Source organism: Balaenoptera physalus, assembly GCF_965194825.1.
Source record: "Balaenoptera physalus genome assembly, chromosome: 4".
In the NCBI taxonomy this organism is placed as follows: Eukaryota; Metazoa; Chordata; class Mammalia; order Artiodactyla; family Balaenopteridae; genus Balaenoptera; species Balaenoptera physalus.
The window spans coordinates 38,327,485-38,345,135 of record NC_138891.1 but is presented as its reverse complement, the minus strand read 5'-3'; the positions used below and the strand labels follow the sequence as shown (position 1 = coordinate 38,345,135).

The 17,651-nt window shown below is 36.5% G+C and overlaps 1 protein-coding gene across 1 annotated transcript in view; it reads right to left on the bottom strand.

Annotated features, from left to right (window-relative positions):
• Positions 1–17,651, bottom strand: part of LEKR1 (leucine, glutamate and lysine rich 1) — a 331,218-nt gene that overhangs the window by 133,391 nt on the left and 180,176 nt on the right. Inside the window, exon 9 of the mRNA XM_082459714.1 lies at positions 12,561–12,642. Coding sequence (XP_082315840.1) covers positions 12,561–12,642 — 82 coding nt within the window. The remainder of the gene's footprint in view (positions 1–12,560; positions 12,643–17,651) is intronic.

Below are 17,651 nucleotides of genomic sequence, written 5' to 3'. Positions count from 1 at the left end.
CATAAAGATTAGGTGAGGCAAAAACCATTAATGGATGCTGTATCTAGGGATAAGTGTTGATGAAAAGCAGAGCATGTGTATGTACCTAAAGTGTCTCTTATAGACTGCTTACTGGTTGAAAGGGAACAAAACCCCTCAGTAATAATACAGTGGAAAAACTGAGCAATACCTTGACCAGGTGATCAAAATTAACATCACCAGATGAGAGGCAGATGATCATGTGCCTCCAGATGTGGTGCTCTGAGAAGTGCTTGTTCTCACCTATGTGGTTTTCTGGCTGAGAGTACATATCCTTAATCCAATCAAGAGGAAACCAGAAAAATACAAAATGAAAAATTTTTTATTTAAAAAAGTATGAGGGGTTCTGCATTCTTCAAAAATGTCCATGTCATAAAAAGACAAAGACGGACTGGAAATATTCCAGATTTAAGGAGGCTAAAGAGACATACCAAGTAGGCTGACCCTACCTGGACTATGTGCTAGAGGAGAAAATGCTATAAAGGCCCACTCAGAAAATTAGAATATGGATGCTAGATTAGAATATTATTAATGTAATTATTGTATGTAAAATTATAACATTGATTACCCTCCTGCTTATATGAAGTATCACTGTCCTGAGGAAAGGCGGGCTAAACTATTTAGAAGTAAAGGGTCGTGTTGTATGTAACTTATCCTCAAATGGTGCAGGAAAATTTGTGTGTGGGTTTCAGGGGGAGAGAGAGAGAGAGAGAGAAAAGGTTGAGGGGACAGGGGTAGGGGTAAGGGAAAAAAATAAATGGGTTAAAACATTAATAATAGGGGCTTCCCTGGTGGCGCAGTGGTTGAGAATCTGCCTGCCAATGCAGGGGACACGGGTTCGAGCCCTGGTCTGGGAAGATCCCACATGCCGCGGAGCAACTGGGCCCATGAGCCACAACTACTGAGCCTGCGCGTCGGGAGCCTGTGCTCCGCAACAAAAGAGGCCGCGATAGTGAGAGGCCCGTGCACTGCGATGAAGAGTGGCCCCCGCTTGCCGCAACTAGAGGAAGCCCTCGCACAGAAACGAAGACCCAACACAGCCAAAAATAAATAAATAAATAAATAAATAATTAAAAAACAAAAAAAACCACATTAATAATAGATGAATCTGGGTAAAGCCTATTTGTGTGCTCTTTGTACTATCATCATGTTTACAACTTTTTGTAAGTTTGTAAGTTTTGTAATTATTTCCAAGTAAAACATTAGAAAATAAAGAATAAGGAAAAGAGTAACATGCCATTAAAAAGTGAGCAAAGGTTGTACTCAGGTGAGTCACAAAGGAAAGAATACAAAGAGCCAAAGATGCAGGGGTACAATTTTTCATCAAACTAGGATTTTTTTTTTTTTCTTAGTTATACTACCCAGTATTAGCTAGGAAGTGGAGAAATAGGTATTTACAAACACTACTGAGATTATAAGTCAATAAAATCTTATTGCAAGGTAGAGTCATTATGAATTAAAAGTCTTAAAAATATGCAAGTTTGAGTCTAGCAAAAATTATCCTAAGGAAATAACTGCATGTGAATAGAAAGATTTATCTCTATGAATTTCAAAATACCTTGCTTATAAAAGTGAAAAATTTGGAAATTTTAAAATACAGGGGATTAGAAAATAAGTTATGATTCATCCACAGATTAGAATACTACATAGCTATTTGATAACTATAAATATATCACGTAATGACATGGGAAAGTATCCAGGATATATTACTAAGTGAAAATATGTTTAAAATATGCATGACTTAGACAAATGGACTATAAGGATATCAAAATATAAAGACGATGTTCTTTTTTGTGGATTTCTGTATTTGCCAAGTTTTATACATTTAGTTTTAAATCAAACAACAACGTTCCTTTTAGAAATGCTTTGAGATTCAGCAGCCCCAGCCACAACTTTCACTCTATGTTCAGACTCTTATACACACTTTTCCAAATCTAGAGTCAGGGACAGCAGAACACCTTTAAGTGGTTATTTTACTATGTGGACAATAAATTTTGGCTGCAATTTAAAAAAAAAAAAGCTCCCTGGGCAGTCTACCATCCCAAGAACTCCCCTCACTATGGTCATCTCCCACCCCCATGCCGGTTAAGCCACTCTTTTTATGGTCTGCCCTTCACTGCCCAACTGTTATCTTCCCCTTCATTAGGATGGGAGGAATTGGAAGGAATAGAAAGAATGCCTACATCTCTTTAAACACTGCATTCCTTCTCTTACCCTCAGCAAATAGTGTTAATCCTTTCTCTTCAACTGCTCTGAATAAGCCTTCAGAAAGGCCCCTGCTGCTCCTGCCAATCAAAGCAAAGGAAATAAGATAGAGTAGTTGGATATTTTCCTCTAATTTGAAAGGCAAGGGTCATACCATTCCACTTCTTTATGTGAAATAGCCATTCCTAAACTGCCTCCTTGATATTTCTACTTTGCTGTCCAAAAGGCATCTCAAATCTAACAGATCAAAAGCATTGTTTTGTATTTCTCTCACCCCCATATCTATTTCTTTTACAGATTTTCCCACTTCATTAAATGGCACCAACACATAATGATACTAATAGGTAACACCTTATATATCTCACACGAACCTCAAACCAGCCCTTACTCAGTCCTTGTTACAGTTGAGGAAACTGAAAACAAAGAGGTAAGTAACATGCCCAAGGTGACATACTGCTAAGTAGTACTGCCCCAGCAGTCTGGATTTGGCTTCCAGGCTGTTAGTCACTATACTCTACTGCCTCTCAACTGTCTACCTGATGCTGAAAAGCCCCAAACCCCATCCTTTATTATTTCCTTTCTTTTCCAGTCCTCTTCCTCCCTGGCCACATCTACTCCATCGGTAGATCCTGTGAGAGTGACCCCTGGCATATATTTCTCTCCATCTCCACAATATAGCCTTACACTAAACCAGCCACTTCTCACTTGCATGAACGCTGGGCCTCCCACCTAGTCTCCCTGATCGCTCCTGTACTCCCACTTCAGTCCATTCTCCATGCAGCAGCCATGCCAACCTTTTAAAACAAATCAAATCAGTTCACTCTATTGCCAAACCCTCCAATAGTTTCCCTCTGCCCTCTGCATAAATCCAGAATCCTCACTGGGCTTTGGACACACTGGTATATTCATTTCTTATTGCTGCTGTAACAAATTACCACAAATGTAGGGGTTTAAAACAACACAAATTTATTATCTTACATTTCTAAGGTAAGAAGTCCTAAAATCAAGATGTCTTGAGGGCTGTGTTCCCCCTGGAAGCTGTAGAGGAGAATCTGTTTTCCTGCCTTTTCTAGCTTCTAGAGACAACATGCATTCTTTGGCTTGTGGCCCCTTCTTCCATCTTCAAATCACATCACTCCAACCTCTGCTTCCATCCTCACATCCACTTTTGTGACTTTGACCCTCTTGCTTTCATCTTATAAGGACCTTTGCAGTTATAACACTGAGTCTGCCTGAATAATCCAACATAATCTCCCCAGCTCTATATCCCTAATTTAAACACGTGCAAAATCCCTTTTGCCACATAGGATAATGTACTCACAGATTTCAGGGATTAGGACATGAAAATCTTTGGAAGCCGTTATTCCGTCTACCACAACTGGCCTTCATGTTTCTTTAACTTGTAAAACTCACTCCCAAGAATTTTTTGTCCTTGATCTCTCTGCTTCCAGATGTTAGCTTATTAGCACTGTTAGCTCCTTTCTGTTACTCAGATCTTAACTCAGAGGTCATCTGCCCAGGGATGCCACTCTGTCAAAAGGATACCACTCTTCCCCAACACTCACATTCTTTTATGCCTGTTTTATATTTTTGCAGCACTTAACGTTACCTGGAATTACCTATTGTGGCTTGTCAATCTTGTTACTTCAGTATCTAGTGCTTGTACACAAAAGAGTCATGGCACATAACTGCCTCTCCATGAGCATTTTGTATTGAATGAGTCAATGAAGGAAACCTAGCCTGTTAAATCTAGGATCATGTGAAAGTGTATCTGTACTCTGACACTGGATTGCCCAGGCCACCTGCTTTCTAGGCAAAAAATTCTCATGAATGATGACAGAAGAGGAAAATCAGGAGAACATTATATCTTAGAAGGCAATAATAATGTTCCAAGAACATCTCAACTGTGCAAAATGTTGCTGTTATTCGGTCAAGAGCTTTATAAATAAGAAATTTATGCTGGTTATGGCTGACTATTGCTTACAATTATTAGTTAAATGAGGAGGAGGTGGCTGCTAATAAAATTAAAGTATAAGTAGGTTACAAAGGTCCCCAAATTAGAAAGTATATTTCATATCACCACTTTAGACATATTCACTAGTAATTGATAAATTATAAGTCATTTAAAGTGAATTTTGTTCTTTTCATTACATATGTGAAAATGAATATATTCACACTGTAAGCTATTTAAGAAATATATAAGTATATAGAGTAAAATAAGAGTCTCTATACATCCCTGACTCTCACTTCCAGAAGGAACTGTTGTAATCCTACCAATCATTTATTCAATGAATTTGAATCCATATATATTTGTATGTACATTCATATACATTTTTAACATGAATGGAATCATTTTTCTGGAGTCATATTTTTAACCTCTAAAATTCCTAATAGCTTTTTTTTTGGTAACAACCTGTTCTTCTTTAATGGTTACAATCCTGGACATACTTTGAAGTATATCCTAACTTTAAAAATTTATCTTAACATCTTCTGTTTGCTACTTAACAATTTCTCTAGGTGTTAAAGCTTTTCTGTGTGAATTCAGAGCCATGTGAACAAGGTTGGGGGAAGGTTTTTCTCACATACCTGGTAATCTTTGGTTGGGTGTTCATCCTAAGCCTAAGATTCTGGTTTGTTGTCTGCTTTGCTGTTTATTGTTGCCCTAGATTGTTTCTGAAGGTTGTGATGAAGGGGCAGAGTATGGTGGGGGCACTGGAGGTTTGTCTTGGGATGTAGGGACAGTGGCCTCTGGGATTCAGTAGCTGGCAGGCTCCCCAGCTCCAGTCCCCACACTCGTTGCTTTATTCTGGGTGCAGATGCCTTGCAAATGCTGCTTCACACAGGACCTGTTGATTGGGGGTGGGGTGGGGCTGGTGAGGGGCCAGTGGCTTAAATGTTCCAAATATGATTCCTCAGAGTGGGCTTCATTGGATCACCTGGATCAGAATCATGTGTGTGTGGGGGGGGGGAGTGCATTACAAATGCAGATTGCTCAGGGACACCCCAAACCCAAATTTAAAGCCAGAATGTCTGTGGGAATGGAGCCCAGAAACTGATCCTGGGATTGGGTCTGTGAGGGAGGTCATACTGTAATACACAGTTTCAGTAAACTACCCAGGATTCTTCTGCAGATTGGAGTTTGAGAACCACTGTTCTGATGATTTGCCTTATCCCACTCCCTTCTCTTTGTGTTAACTGATTCCAAGTAAAGTCCTGCCCATCACATGCCCACCACACAATTGGTTTTCCTCTCGTTTATTCCTCTGCAGAGTTGACCCTTTTTATTATCCTTCCTATGTATTCTCTTTCAGGAATTCCTAAAAATTTCTCACCCTCTATAGCAGCCTTTCTTATTAGTCTTATTTACTTATCTTAGCCTATATACATATATATAAAATAAAAGTGTTATTTCCTAGTTCTTTCTCCCTTTCTCTCTCTCTCTCTCTACATATATATTTAAAAGTAATAAAGTTGCATTTCACAGCATCCATATTTTTCATTACTTCAGGAGGGTCTTCCCTAAATTAATCTAGATATTATGACACAAATAAATTTGTAGAAAATGTCATCAATTTTCAGAGCATCACTAACACTCTACCTCTAGCAAAAATTACTAGTTACCTTCTGGACATGTACTATAGCTGTCTTCCTGGCCATCAGAGCCCTATTATCATCTGTTCTCAGGGTAAATCCTGCCTGACCTGAGCTAACTGTGGTAGTCCTGTTCCCCTTGCCAATGATTCATTTAGGAGAGGGTATGTAAAGGGTTCTAGCCAAGAGATGTAAGGAGAGGGCTGTTTGGTGGCTTTTGAGAAATTTTTATCTCACTTCTAAGGAGACACCAGAAAAACAGGCCCTTCCTGCCTCTGGGGTGGTTACATTTGGATGTGGTACCTGGAATTGCAGCCATGTCATAATCATAGGGGACTTAGCCTTGGGGTGAAGCCAGTGCTGAGGGCAGCAGAATAGAGACAGAAAGAACATCAAGATCCTTGGTGATATTGTTGAGTCACTGGATTGACTAAACCTGAAACCACTCTACCTCTGTTACTTATAGCTCAAAGAATCCTAAGTGATAAAATCTCTATTTTCAAATATACAACAAGTTCTTATAAACCTTGGAAAATATTTTCTTATAAATCTTAGGAAAAAAAGAACCCGAAGTTCATCCATTTAAAAACTGCCTTTTCCCCTTAAGTAAAAACCCACAAAACTTATATCCAAACATTTAAAAATCTTTAAACAAAACAATTATCCTAAGCTGGATGGGTGAAACTCATTCCTCACCCCAGCCCCCACAAAGAGTGAGGATTAAAATTTTTTTAAAAATATGATTTCACACCACCTTCCAATTTCTGGAAGTTCAAACAGGTTTGGGTATATAGAGCAAATCTCCAATTTATTAAGAAATTGCATGTCAAAAATTTTGAGTGAATTATTTTGACTCCAAACTGAATTTATCATAAAACAATAGCCAAGTTGCAAATTTGGTTTTAACCTATAAATAAAATAGTACTTACATACTACTGGGGACTTCCTGAGCTCTGAGTACCCTGAGCAGTCCCAGGCTCTGATCCTACACGACTGCCCTACTCAACTTCATCCTAGTAGCGAAGGAGGGTAGACGGAGTAGAGATGGAAGAGCTAGGTACAGGCAGCACAGAGAAAGGTCTCCAGCAGGTGAGACCATTTAACTGGCTCTATCTTTCATCAAGTTTTCTAAAAGTGGATGCTCTGCCCATTTTCTAATTTTAAGAAGTTCTCACACAGGTAGGAAGCACCAGTTTTATTATAAACTGAAACAACAGCATCAGTATTTCTACAGTTCTACAGTGATTTCCTCCAGGTAATTCATTTGATGGACTTTACTGAGTGGTATTTTCTCCCTCCAACTCCAATCTACTCTGACTCTTATTTCTCAGCACTCATATTATAAATTATATTAAAAATTAACAAAAATATCACAAAGCATGTATTAATATCAAATGGGCTGTGGCCTGATGAGGCAGGCCCTCCGCATGAGACATTCATGAGGCCAAAGCCCTCCCTGATGTAACTAGAGGGTGGGGATTAATGATTTTCTGGCAATTCCCATCTTGCTTCTTTTTTCATGTATCTTCTCATCAGAAAGTTCTTGCTGGGTGCAGTGAGCCATGCTAGGACCTCTTGCCCACTTATTCCTTCAACCACAACTAACATACACAGACAGTTGAACTATTATTTACTGAACTGTTGACCACAGTGTTATAAAGAATGAATATTTGGTTTTTCTTGGATTTTGAAAATAAATTATTTTGCTACAAATAATCAAAGTATACATTAATTTGATAGAGTATTTTTGGAATTTGTTCTTCCTTGTGTTGTTAAGAATTTTGTTGAACACAAATTGTTCTTAGGAATAGTCCATGGTCAATGCAACATTTGGTTGCTAAGAATTTTGAGTATTTATATTTCTTATGAGGTTCATCCTTCTAAAATATAGGAACTGAAAACCAAAGCTACCAGATTACACACCACAAAGTAAAAGAATTTATTTACTTTTCAAAGAGTATATAAATTCTATTTTAGTGTTATAATTATAGATGTACTATATTTATACTATCATTTTTGAAATTTCTGAAATAAAATCATTTTTAAAAGAAATAGAGAGGGCAGACAGCAGAAGCAAGAAGAACTACAATCCTGCAGCCTGTGGAACAAAAACCACATTCACAGAAAGACAGACAAGATGAAAAGGCAGAGGGCTATGTACCAGATGAAGGAACAAGATAAAACTCCAGAAAAACAACTAAATGAAGGGAGATAGGCAACCTTCCAGAAAAAGAATTCAGAATAATGATAGTGAACATGATCCAGGACCTCAGAAAAAGAATGGAGGCAAAGATCGAGAAGATGCAAGAAACGTTTAACAAAGACCTAGAAGAATTAAAGAACAAACAAACAGAGATGAACAATACAATATCTGAAATGAAAAATACACTAGAAGGAATCAATAGCAGAATAACTGAGGCAGAAGAACGGATAAGTGACCTGGAAGACAGAATGGTGGAATTCACTGCTGCAGAACAGAATAAAGAAAAAAGAATGAAAAGAAATGAAGAGAGCCTAAGAGACCTCTGGGACAACATTAAACGGAACAACATTCGCATTATAGGGGTCCCAGAAGGAGAAGAGAGAGAGAAAGGAGAAGAGAAAATATTTGAAGAGATTATAGTCAAAAACTTCCCTAACATGGGAAAGGAAATAACCACCCAAGTCCAGGAAGCACAGAGAGTCCCAGGCACGGTAAACCCAAGGAGAAACATGCCGAGACACATAGTAATCAAACTGACAAAAATTAAACACAAAGAAAAATTATTGAAAGCAGCAAGGGAGAAATGACAAATAACATACAAGGGAACTCCCATAAGGTTAACAGCTGACTTCTCAGCAGAAACGCTACAAGCCAGAAGGGAGTGGCATGATACATTTAAAGTGATGAAAGGGAAGAAACTACAACCAAGGTTACTCTACCCGGCAGGGATCTCATTCAGATTCGATGGAGAAATCAAAAAGTTTACAGACAAGCAAAAGCTAAGAGTATTCAGCACCACCAAACCAGCTCTACAACAAATGCTAAACGAACTTCTCTAAGTGGGAAACACAAGAGAAGAAAAGGACCTACAAAAACAAACCCATAACAATTAAGAAAATGGTCATAGGAACATACATATCGATAATTACCTTAAACGTGAATAGATTAAATGCTCCAACCAAAAGACACAGGCTTGCTGAATGGATACAAAAACAAGTCCCATATATATGCTGTCTACAAAAGACCCACTTCAGACCTAGGGAGACATAGACTGAAAGTGAGGGGATGGAAAAAGATATTCCATGCAAATGGAAATCAAAAGAAACCTAGAGTAGCAATACTCATATCAGATAAAACAGACTTTAAAATAAAGAATGTTACAAGAGTCAAGGAAGGACACTACATAATGATCAACGGATCAATCCAAGAAGAAGATATAACAATTATAAATATATATGCACCCAACATAGGAGCACCTCAATACATAAGGCAACTGCTAACAGCTATAAAAGAGGAAGTCAACAGTAACACAATAATAGTGGGGGACTTTAACACCTCACTTACACCAATGGACAGATCATCCAAAATGAAAATAAATAAGGAAACAGAAGCTTTAAATGACACAATAGACCAGATAGATTTAATTGATATTTATAGGACATTCCATCCAAAAACAGCAGATTACACTTTCCTCTCAAGTGCGCACGGAACATTCTCCAGGATAGATCACACCTTAGGTCACAAATCAAGCCTCAGTAAATTTAAGAAATTTGAAATCATATCAAGCATCTTTTCTGACCACAACGCTATGAGATTAGAAATGAATTATAGGGAAGAAAACATAAAAAACACTAACAAATGGAGGCTAAACAATACATTACTAAATAACCAAGAGATCACTGAAGAAATCAAAGGAGAAATCAAAAAATACCTAGAGACAAATGGCAACGAAAACATGATAATCCAAAACCTATGGCATGCAGCAAAAGCAGTTCTAAGAGGGAAGTTTATAGCTATACAAGCCTAACTCAAGAAACAAGAAAAGTCTCAAATAAACAATCTAACCTTACACCTAAAGGAACTAGAGAAAGAAGAACAAACAATACCCAAAGTTAGCACAAGGAAAGAAATCATAAAGATCAGAGCAGAAATAAATGAAATAGAAACAAAGAAAACAATAGCAAAGATCAATAAAACTAAAAGCTGGTTCTTTGAGAAGATAAACAAAATTGATAAACCATTGGCCAGACTCATCAAGAAAAACAGGGATAGGACTCAAATCAATAAAATTAGAAATGAAAAAGGAGAAGTTACAACAGACACCGCAGAAATACAAACCATCCTAAGAGACTACTACAAACAACTCTATGCCAATAAAATGGACAACCTGGAAGAAATGGACAAATTCTTTGAAAGGTATAACCTTCCAAGACTGAACCAGGAAGAAATAGAAAATGTGAACAGACCAATCACAAGTAATGAAATTGAAACTGTGATTAAAACTCTTCCAACAAACAAAAGTCCATGACCAGATGGCTCCACAGGTGAATTCTATCAAACATTTAGAGAAGAGCTAACACCCATCCTTCTCAAACTTTTCCAAAAAATTGTGGAGAAAGGAACACTCCCAAACTCATTCTATCAGGCCACCATCACCCTGATACCAAAACCAGACAAAGATACTACAAAAAAAGAAAATTACAGACCAATATCACTGATGAATATGATGCAAAAATCCTCAACAAAATACTAGCAAACTGAATCCAAGAACACATTAAAAGGATTATACACCATGATCAAGTGGGATTTATCCCAGGGATGCAAGGATTCTTCAATATACACAAATCAATCAATGTGATACACCATATTAACAAATCGAAGAATAAAAACCATATGATCATCTCAACAGATGCAGAAAAAGCTTTTGACAAAGTTCAACACCAATTTATGATAAAAACTCTCCAGAAAGTGGGCATAGAGGGAACCTACCTCAACATAATAAAGGCCATATACGACAAACCCACAGCAAGCATCATTCTCAATGGTGAACAACTGGAAGCATTTCCTCTAAGATCAGGAACAAGACAAGGAGGTCCACTCTCACCACTATTATTCAACATAGTTTTGAAAGTCCTAGCCTCGGCAATCAGAGAAGTAAAAGAAATAAAAGGAACCCAAATTGGAAAAGAAGAAGTAAAACTGTCACTGTTTTCAGATGACATGATACTATACATAGAGAATCCTAAAGATGCCACCAGAAAACTACTAGAGCTAATCAATGAATCTGGTAAAGTTGCAGGATTCAAAATTAATGCTCAGAAATCTCTGGCATTCCTATACACTAATGATGAAGAATCTGAAAGAGAAATTAAGGAAACACTCCCATTTATCATTGCAACAAGAAGAAGAAAATACCTAGGAATAAACCTACCTAGGGAGACCAAAGACCTGTATGCAGAAAACTATAAGACACTGATGAAAGAAATTAAAGATGATACCAACAGATGGAGAGATATACCATGTTCTTGGATTGGAAGAATCAATATTGTGAAAATGACTGTACTACCCAAAGCAATCTACAGATTCAATGCAATCCCTATCAAATTACCAATGGCATTTTTTACAGAACTAGAACAAAAAAATCTTAAAATCTGTATGGAGACACAAAAGACCCTGAATAGCCAAAGCAGTCTTGAGGGAATAAAACGGAGCTGGAGGATTCAGACTCCCTGACTTCAGACTATACTACAAAGCTATAGTAATCAAGACAATATGGTACTGGCACAAAAACAGAAACATAGACCAATGGAACAAGATAGAAAGCCCAGAGATAAACCCACGCACCTGTGGTCAACTAATCTATGACAAAGGAGGCAAGGATATTCATTGGAGAAAAGACAGTCTCTTCAGTAAGTGGTGCTGGGGAAACTGGACAGCTACATGTGAAAGAATGAAATTAGAACACTCCCTAACACCATACACAAAAAGAAACTCAAAGTGGATTAGAGACCTAAATGTAAGACCGGACACTATAAAACTCTTAGAGGAAAACATAGGAAGAACACTCTTTGACATAAATCACAGCAAGATCTTTTTTGATTCACCTCCTAGAGTAATGGAAATAAAAACAAAAATAAACAAATGGGACCTAATGAAACTTAAAAGCTTTTGCACAGCAAAGGAAACCATAAACAAGACAATAAATATATAAATAAATAAAAGAAATAGTACTCTGGATATTTTACAAGGGCATTTTCTTATCATTTGTTTTCCAATATTTTCTTTCTTACTTATATAAGGCCTAAGCACTCCAGAACTTCAAAGATACTCAACTGTCTTTCTGAACCTAAAATTGATTATTTATTTATTTATTTATTATACAGCAGATTCTTATTAGTTATCTATTTTATACATATTAGTGTATATATGTCAATCCCAATAATCTTATGAAACATCTTCAATGCTGTTTCTTCCGGACAGATAATAAAGAGATAATAAGACAAAAAGTTCAGAGAATATTAAGTTACTACATTTGAATAATCAGGGAAAGCTTTAATACCTGGATAGGTAAGTTTCTTACTGAGAGAAAGAAACATTTCATATATTTAAAAATATTTACAGGTCCTTCAATATAGGCCAGAAAAGTAGCTGAGAAAAATTGCAGTAGACCATACCAACACATCCAAATTACTGCCCAGAGTCACAGAGAACACATGGGGGTCTTTCTAAATTCTTACAGGTTGTTTAATGTTTACCATCTTACATGAGCTTTTCTTTGTAGTTGTCCATCTCAGTCACTGCCTTCTGAAGTTTTAGCCCAAGTGCTTCAACTTGACACTGTAAATCTGGAATGACATAATGTGTTCTTCTGATTAGTACATTTTAAGTGTCCAGATATTTTCATAGAGTAAACCACATTCTTTTAGCATTGCCACTGACCTCCTGAAGAATAATGCAGCTGTTTAATCCACTTTGCTTGGATGACCATATGTAGCTCATCCCTACTCTGATGTCCCACAGAATTAATAGGTTTTGACAGGCTCAATTTATTGGCCTCTTTCTGCCCCCAACATCATGCTAATTTTCAAACAGCTAATAGGCTAAATTTTACTGATGTTTTCAAAGGAAATTTATGTCACTGGCACACATATGAATTTTTGATCATATGGCTCACTTCTGAAACACTTGACTGCCTGAGCTAGCTCTTGTGGCCTGGAACTTAGAAGTATTGCTAAGGCCTCCCAGTAGAACTGAAATAGATAAACCATGTGCAAGGCTTCCAGTAAAGAATCTGTTAACTCTGGGTAGTGTCTAATAGGCATTTTAATGACTTTCAAGCCAGGAAAATACAAGCAGGCAATTGGCTTCCACAGAGTCTTGAACTGAGGAATTCAAGTAGTGTTTGAGAAAGATTATTCAGGCAGCCACGTCTCACATGTGTGGATGCAGAACTGAAACTAAAGCAGAAAGAACATATGGCTTGAATGATCTGAGACCCACCATTAGCCTGTGTGTGTGAACTAAGATCTGAACCCCAGCCCCAATAACAGCCCTTGTTGGTACTCTTTTTGGGAAAAGGTGGAAAACAAATTTACACAGGTGGATTAACTGACTTCTATGAAGAAAATAATTTTAAACATTGGAATTTATAAAATTTCCATGTTACATCTGTTCAGGTGTTTTAATAACATATTTTTAATAGTAAACTTTAAAATCTTTTTTTAAAAAATTTTGATAGATCTTTATTGGAGTATAATTGCTTCACAATACTGTGTTAGTTGATGTTGCATAACAAAGCGAATCAGCCATATGCATACATATGTCCCCACATCCCCTCCTTCTTGAGTCTCCCTCCCATCCTCCCTATCCCACCCCTCTAGGTCATCGCAAAGCACCAAGCTGATCTCCCTGTGCTATGCTGCTGCTTCCCACCAGCCAACTTTTACATTTGGTAGTGTATATATGTCCATGCTACTCTCACTTTGCCCCAGCTTCGCCCTCCCACCCCATGTCCTCAAGTCCATTTTCTGTGTCTACCTCTTTATTCCTGCCCTGCAACTAGGTTCATCAAAACCACTCTTTTTTTTTTTTTTTAGATTCCATATATATGCGTTAGCATATGGTATTTGTTTTTCTCTTTCTGACTTACTTCACTCTGTATGACAGACTCTAGGTCCACCCACCTCACTACAAATAACTCAATTTCATTTCTTTTTATGGCTGAGTAATATTCCATTGTATATACGTGCCACATCTTCTTTATCCATTCATCTGTCGATGGACATTTAGGTTGGTTCCATGTCCTGGCTATTGTAAATAGTGCTGCAATGAACATTGTGGTACATGTCTCTTTTTGAATTATGGTTTTCTCAGGGTATATGCCCAGTAGTGGGATTGCTGGGTCATATGGCAGTTCTATATTTAGTTTTTTCAGGAACCTCCATACTGTTCTCCACAGCGGTTGTATCAATTTACATTCCCACCAACAGTGCAGGAGGGTTCCCTTTTCACCATACGCTTTCCAGCATTTATTGTTTCTAGATTTTTTGATAATGGCCATTCTGACTGGTATGAGGTGATACCTCATTGTAGTTTTGATTTGCATTTCTCTAATAATTAGTGATGTTGAGCATCTTTTCATGTGCCTCTTGGCCATCTGTATGTCTTCATTGGTGAAATGTCTATTTAAGTCTTCCACCCATTTTTTAACTGGATTGTTTGTTTTTTTGATATTGAGCTCCATGAGTTATTTGTATATTTTGGAGATTAATCCTTTGTCTGTTGTTTCATCTGCAAATATTTTCTCCCACTCTGAGGGTTGTCTTTTTGTCTTGTTTATGGTTTCCTTTGCTGTGCAAAAGCTTTTAAGTTTAATTAGGTCCCATTTTTTTATTTTTGTTTTTATTTTTATTACTCTAGGAGGTGGGTCAAAAAAGATCTTGCTGTGGTTTATGTCAAAGAGTGTTTTTCCTATGTTTTCCTCTAAGAGTTTTATAGTGTATTGTCTTACATTTAAGTCTTTAATCCATTTTGAGTTTATTTTTGGGTATGGTGTTAGGTAGTGTTCTAATTTCATTCTTTTACATGTAGCTGTCCAGTTTTCCCAGCACCACTTATTGAAGAGGCTGTCTTTTCTCCATTGTATGTTCTTGCCTCCTTTGTCATAAATTAGGTGACCATATGTGCATGCGTTTATCTCTGGGCACTCTATCTTGTACCATTGATTTATATTTTTGTTTTTGTGCCAGTACCATACACTCTTGATTACTGTAGCTTTGTGGTACAGTTTGAAGTCGGGGAGCCTGATTCCTCCAGCTCCGTTTTTCTTAAGATTGCTTTGGCTATTCAAGGTCTTTTGTGTTTCCATATGAATTGTAAGATTTTTTGTTCTAATTCTGTGAAGAATGCCATTGGTAGTTTGACAGGGATTGCACTGAATCTGTAGCTTGCTTTGGGTACTATAGTCATTTTCACAATGTTGATTCTTCCAATACAAGAACATGGTATATTTCTCCATCTGTTTATGTCATCTTTAATTTCTTTCATCAGTGTCTTATAGTTTTCTGAGTACAGGTCTTTTGCCTCCTTAGGTAGGTTTATTCCTAGGAATTTTCTTCTTTTTGTTGCAATGGTAAATGGGAGTGTTTCCTTAATTTCTCTTTCTGATTTTTTGTTGTTGGTGTATAGGAATGCCAGAGATTTCTGTGCATTAATTTTGTACCCTGCAACCTTACCAAACATCAGTGATATTGGTCTATAATTTTCTTTCTTTGTGATATCTTTTTCTGGTTTTGTTATCAGGGTGATGGTGGCTTCATAGAATGAATTTGGGAGTTAAACTTTAAAAACTTTATGCATCCATACAAATATTTAAAATTTCTATACGTATCTTCAGTCTACCTTCTTAAATTTGTTTCGTGAAAATGAGCCAGTTCCTTAAATCAGAAAATAAACTCACTCTAAACAAATGTTTTAATTAGAATTTACTAGATATTGGTATAAATCTTTATGTTTATTCAGCATGTTCACATATATTAATGTTATCCCTCAAATTGCTACATAAGTGCAAACAGCCCCATTTTTCAGATGATGAGAAATGAGATTTTCTTTGATTCTCTTGCCTAGTATCTTACAGTGAATAAATGAATTAGCCAGCAGTCAAACTGACAAGATTTTAAACTCGGGTAAGGGGAGTTATTTGAGAGAATGGCTCCTTGAATAAATAAATAAGTCAATATGGACTTACTTGATAGATAATATTTGTATGGTACATCTTTTTCACTTATCAAGTGATATCATTATATGAGAGAACAGATAAAATAACGTACACATAGAGAATTTAGTTTTGAGGGTAACAGTTTGAAACAAGGCAATCTCTAATGAATGTTGCATAATGTGTTGCTTTGTTATTAAGTACATGTGGGCTTGCAGAGGGTTCTATTCACACAGGCACAGCTAAAACATTTCTGCCCATCCTCTGAAAAATAAGGAGGGAAGGAAGTTGAGGTTTGTTGATGGTATACTATTCCAGGCACTGTGCAGGGTGCTTTCTCCTATTTCATTTAATTCATACTCACAACTATCATGAAAAACAGATACACATTTTATTTTTACTAGAAGGCTCTAAGAATCAGAGTAATTAACTGACTTATCAAAGGTCACAGAGCTAGTTAGAAGTGATCCCGTGATTCAAACTGAGGTTGGCTTCATCCCCAAAACTTTATCTTTCTAACTCTCTTACACTGACTGTGAAAAATATAAAAGCTACAAGGAGATATGATATTTGTCCATGAAAATGTGGTTAGTGTGGCCATATATTTGTTTAGTATATCCTAGAATATTTAAAGAGGTATAGTTAAGATAAATGAACAGTATTATTTATTACTGCATAAAATATGTAGTGAATTAGTCTAATGTCTAATTCCAAGAGGTGGTTTAGATTTTAGAAAGTTTAAAAATTAATATAATTAATGAAAGCTATTAAGACAAATATGGTGTCCTTGTGACTGACTTAATAACACTGACATCAGAGAGAACAATTTTGCCTTTCTGTTAAATGTCCCTTGGTGCTTTTGTCAGGATATAATCCTAAACTAGATGAAGCATGGATCTGAGCCCACATGATAAATTCTATGTTATTACTTCTAAATGCAGCTATTGTTAAGAGGAAGAACTGATTATCTTAAAAATAAACTCCAAAGAATTGGTACCTGATATGTGAATTTTATGCTATTAATTCTCAATTACCTAATAATTGGTAGAATAGTAGACAGTAAAAACGGTAGCTAATTCAAAACCCATTTTTACAGCATTGTGAAGTATTCTTAGGATCACATTTGAATATAGTTGTGCATCAAAGTTCCAGAATTTACTATATTTAAAGGAAAATAAACTACACAATCATGACCCAACTCAAGAAAGGAAAAGCTATTATACTTTCCAGTATTATTCTCTCTACATACCCACCTAAATCTCCCTTTCTCCCTATTTCAAGATAAACATAGATCCTTAGTCTTTAAATCACAGTACCCAATGAGTAGAGAAGCCAGTTCCTTCAGATTATTCACTATGTATTTACAGCATCTCTAAGTAAAAACAGGGAAAGCAAATCAATGTTTTACTTTAAAACACAGAAACCTCTGGAGGTTGTTGTGTGGAAATATAAGTAATGTCAACAAATAAATCATTTTACTTAAGGAGAGAAGATACCACGTAGAATCGAGAAAAATAGATTCATTATGAATAATCCATAATGTAAACAGCCCACCAGTGTATAGTTAGAAGCTGGTTAATATATTTTCATAGCTTTTTTTTTTTTACCTTTGAATATATTTTCTGTAATAAAGAAGTACTA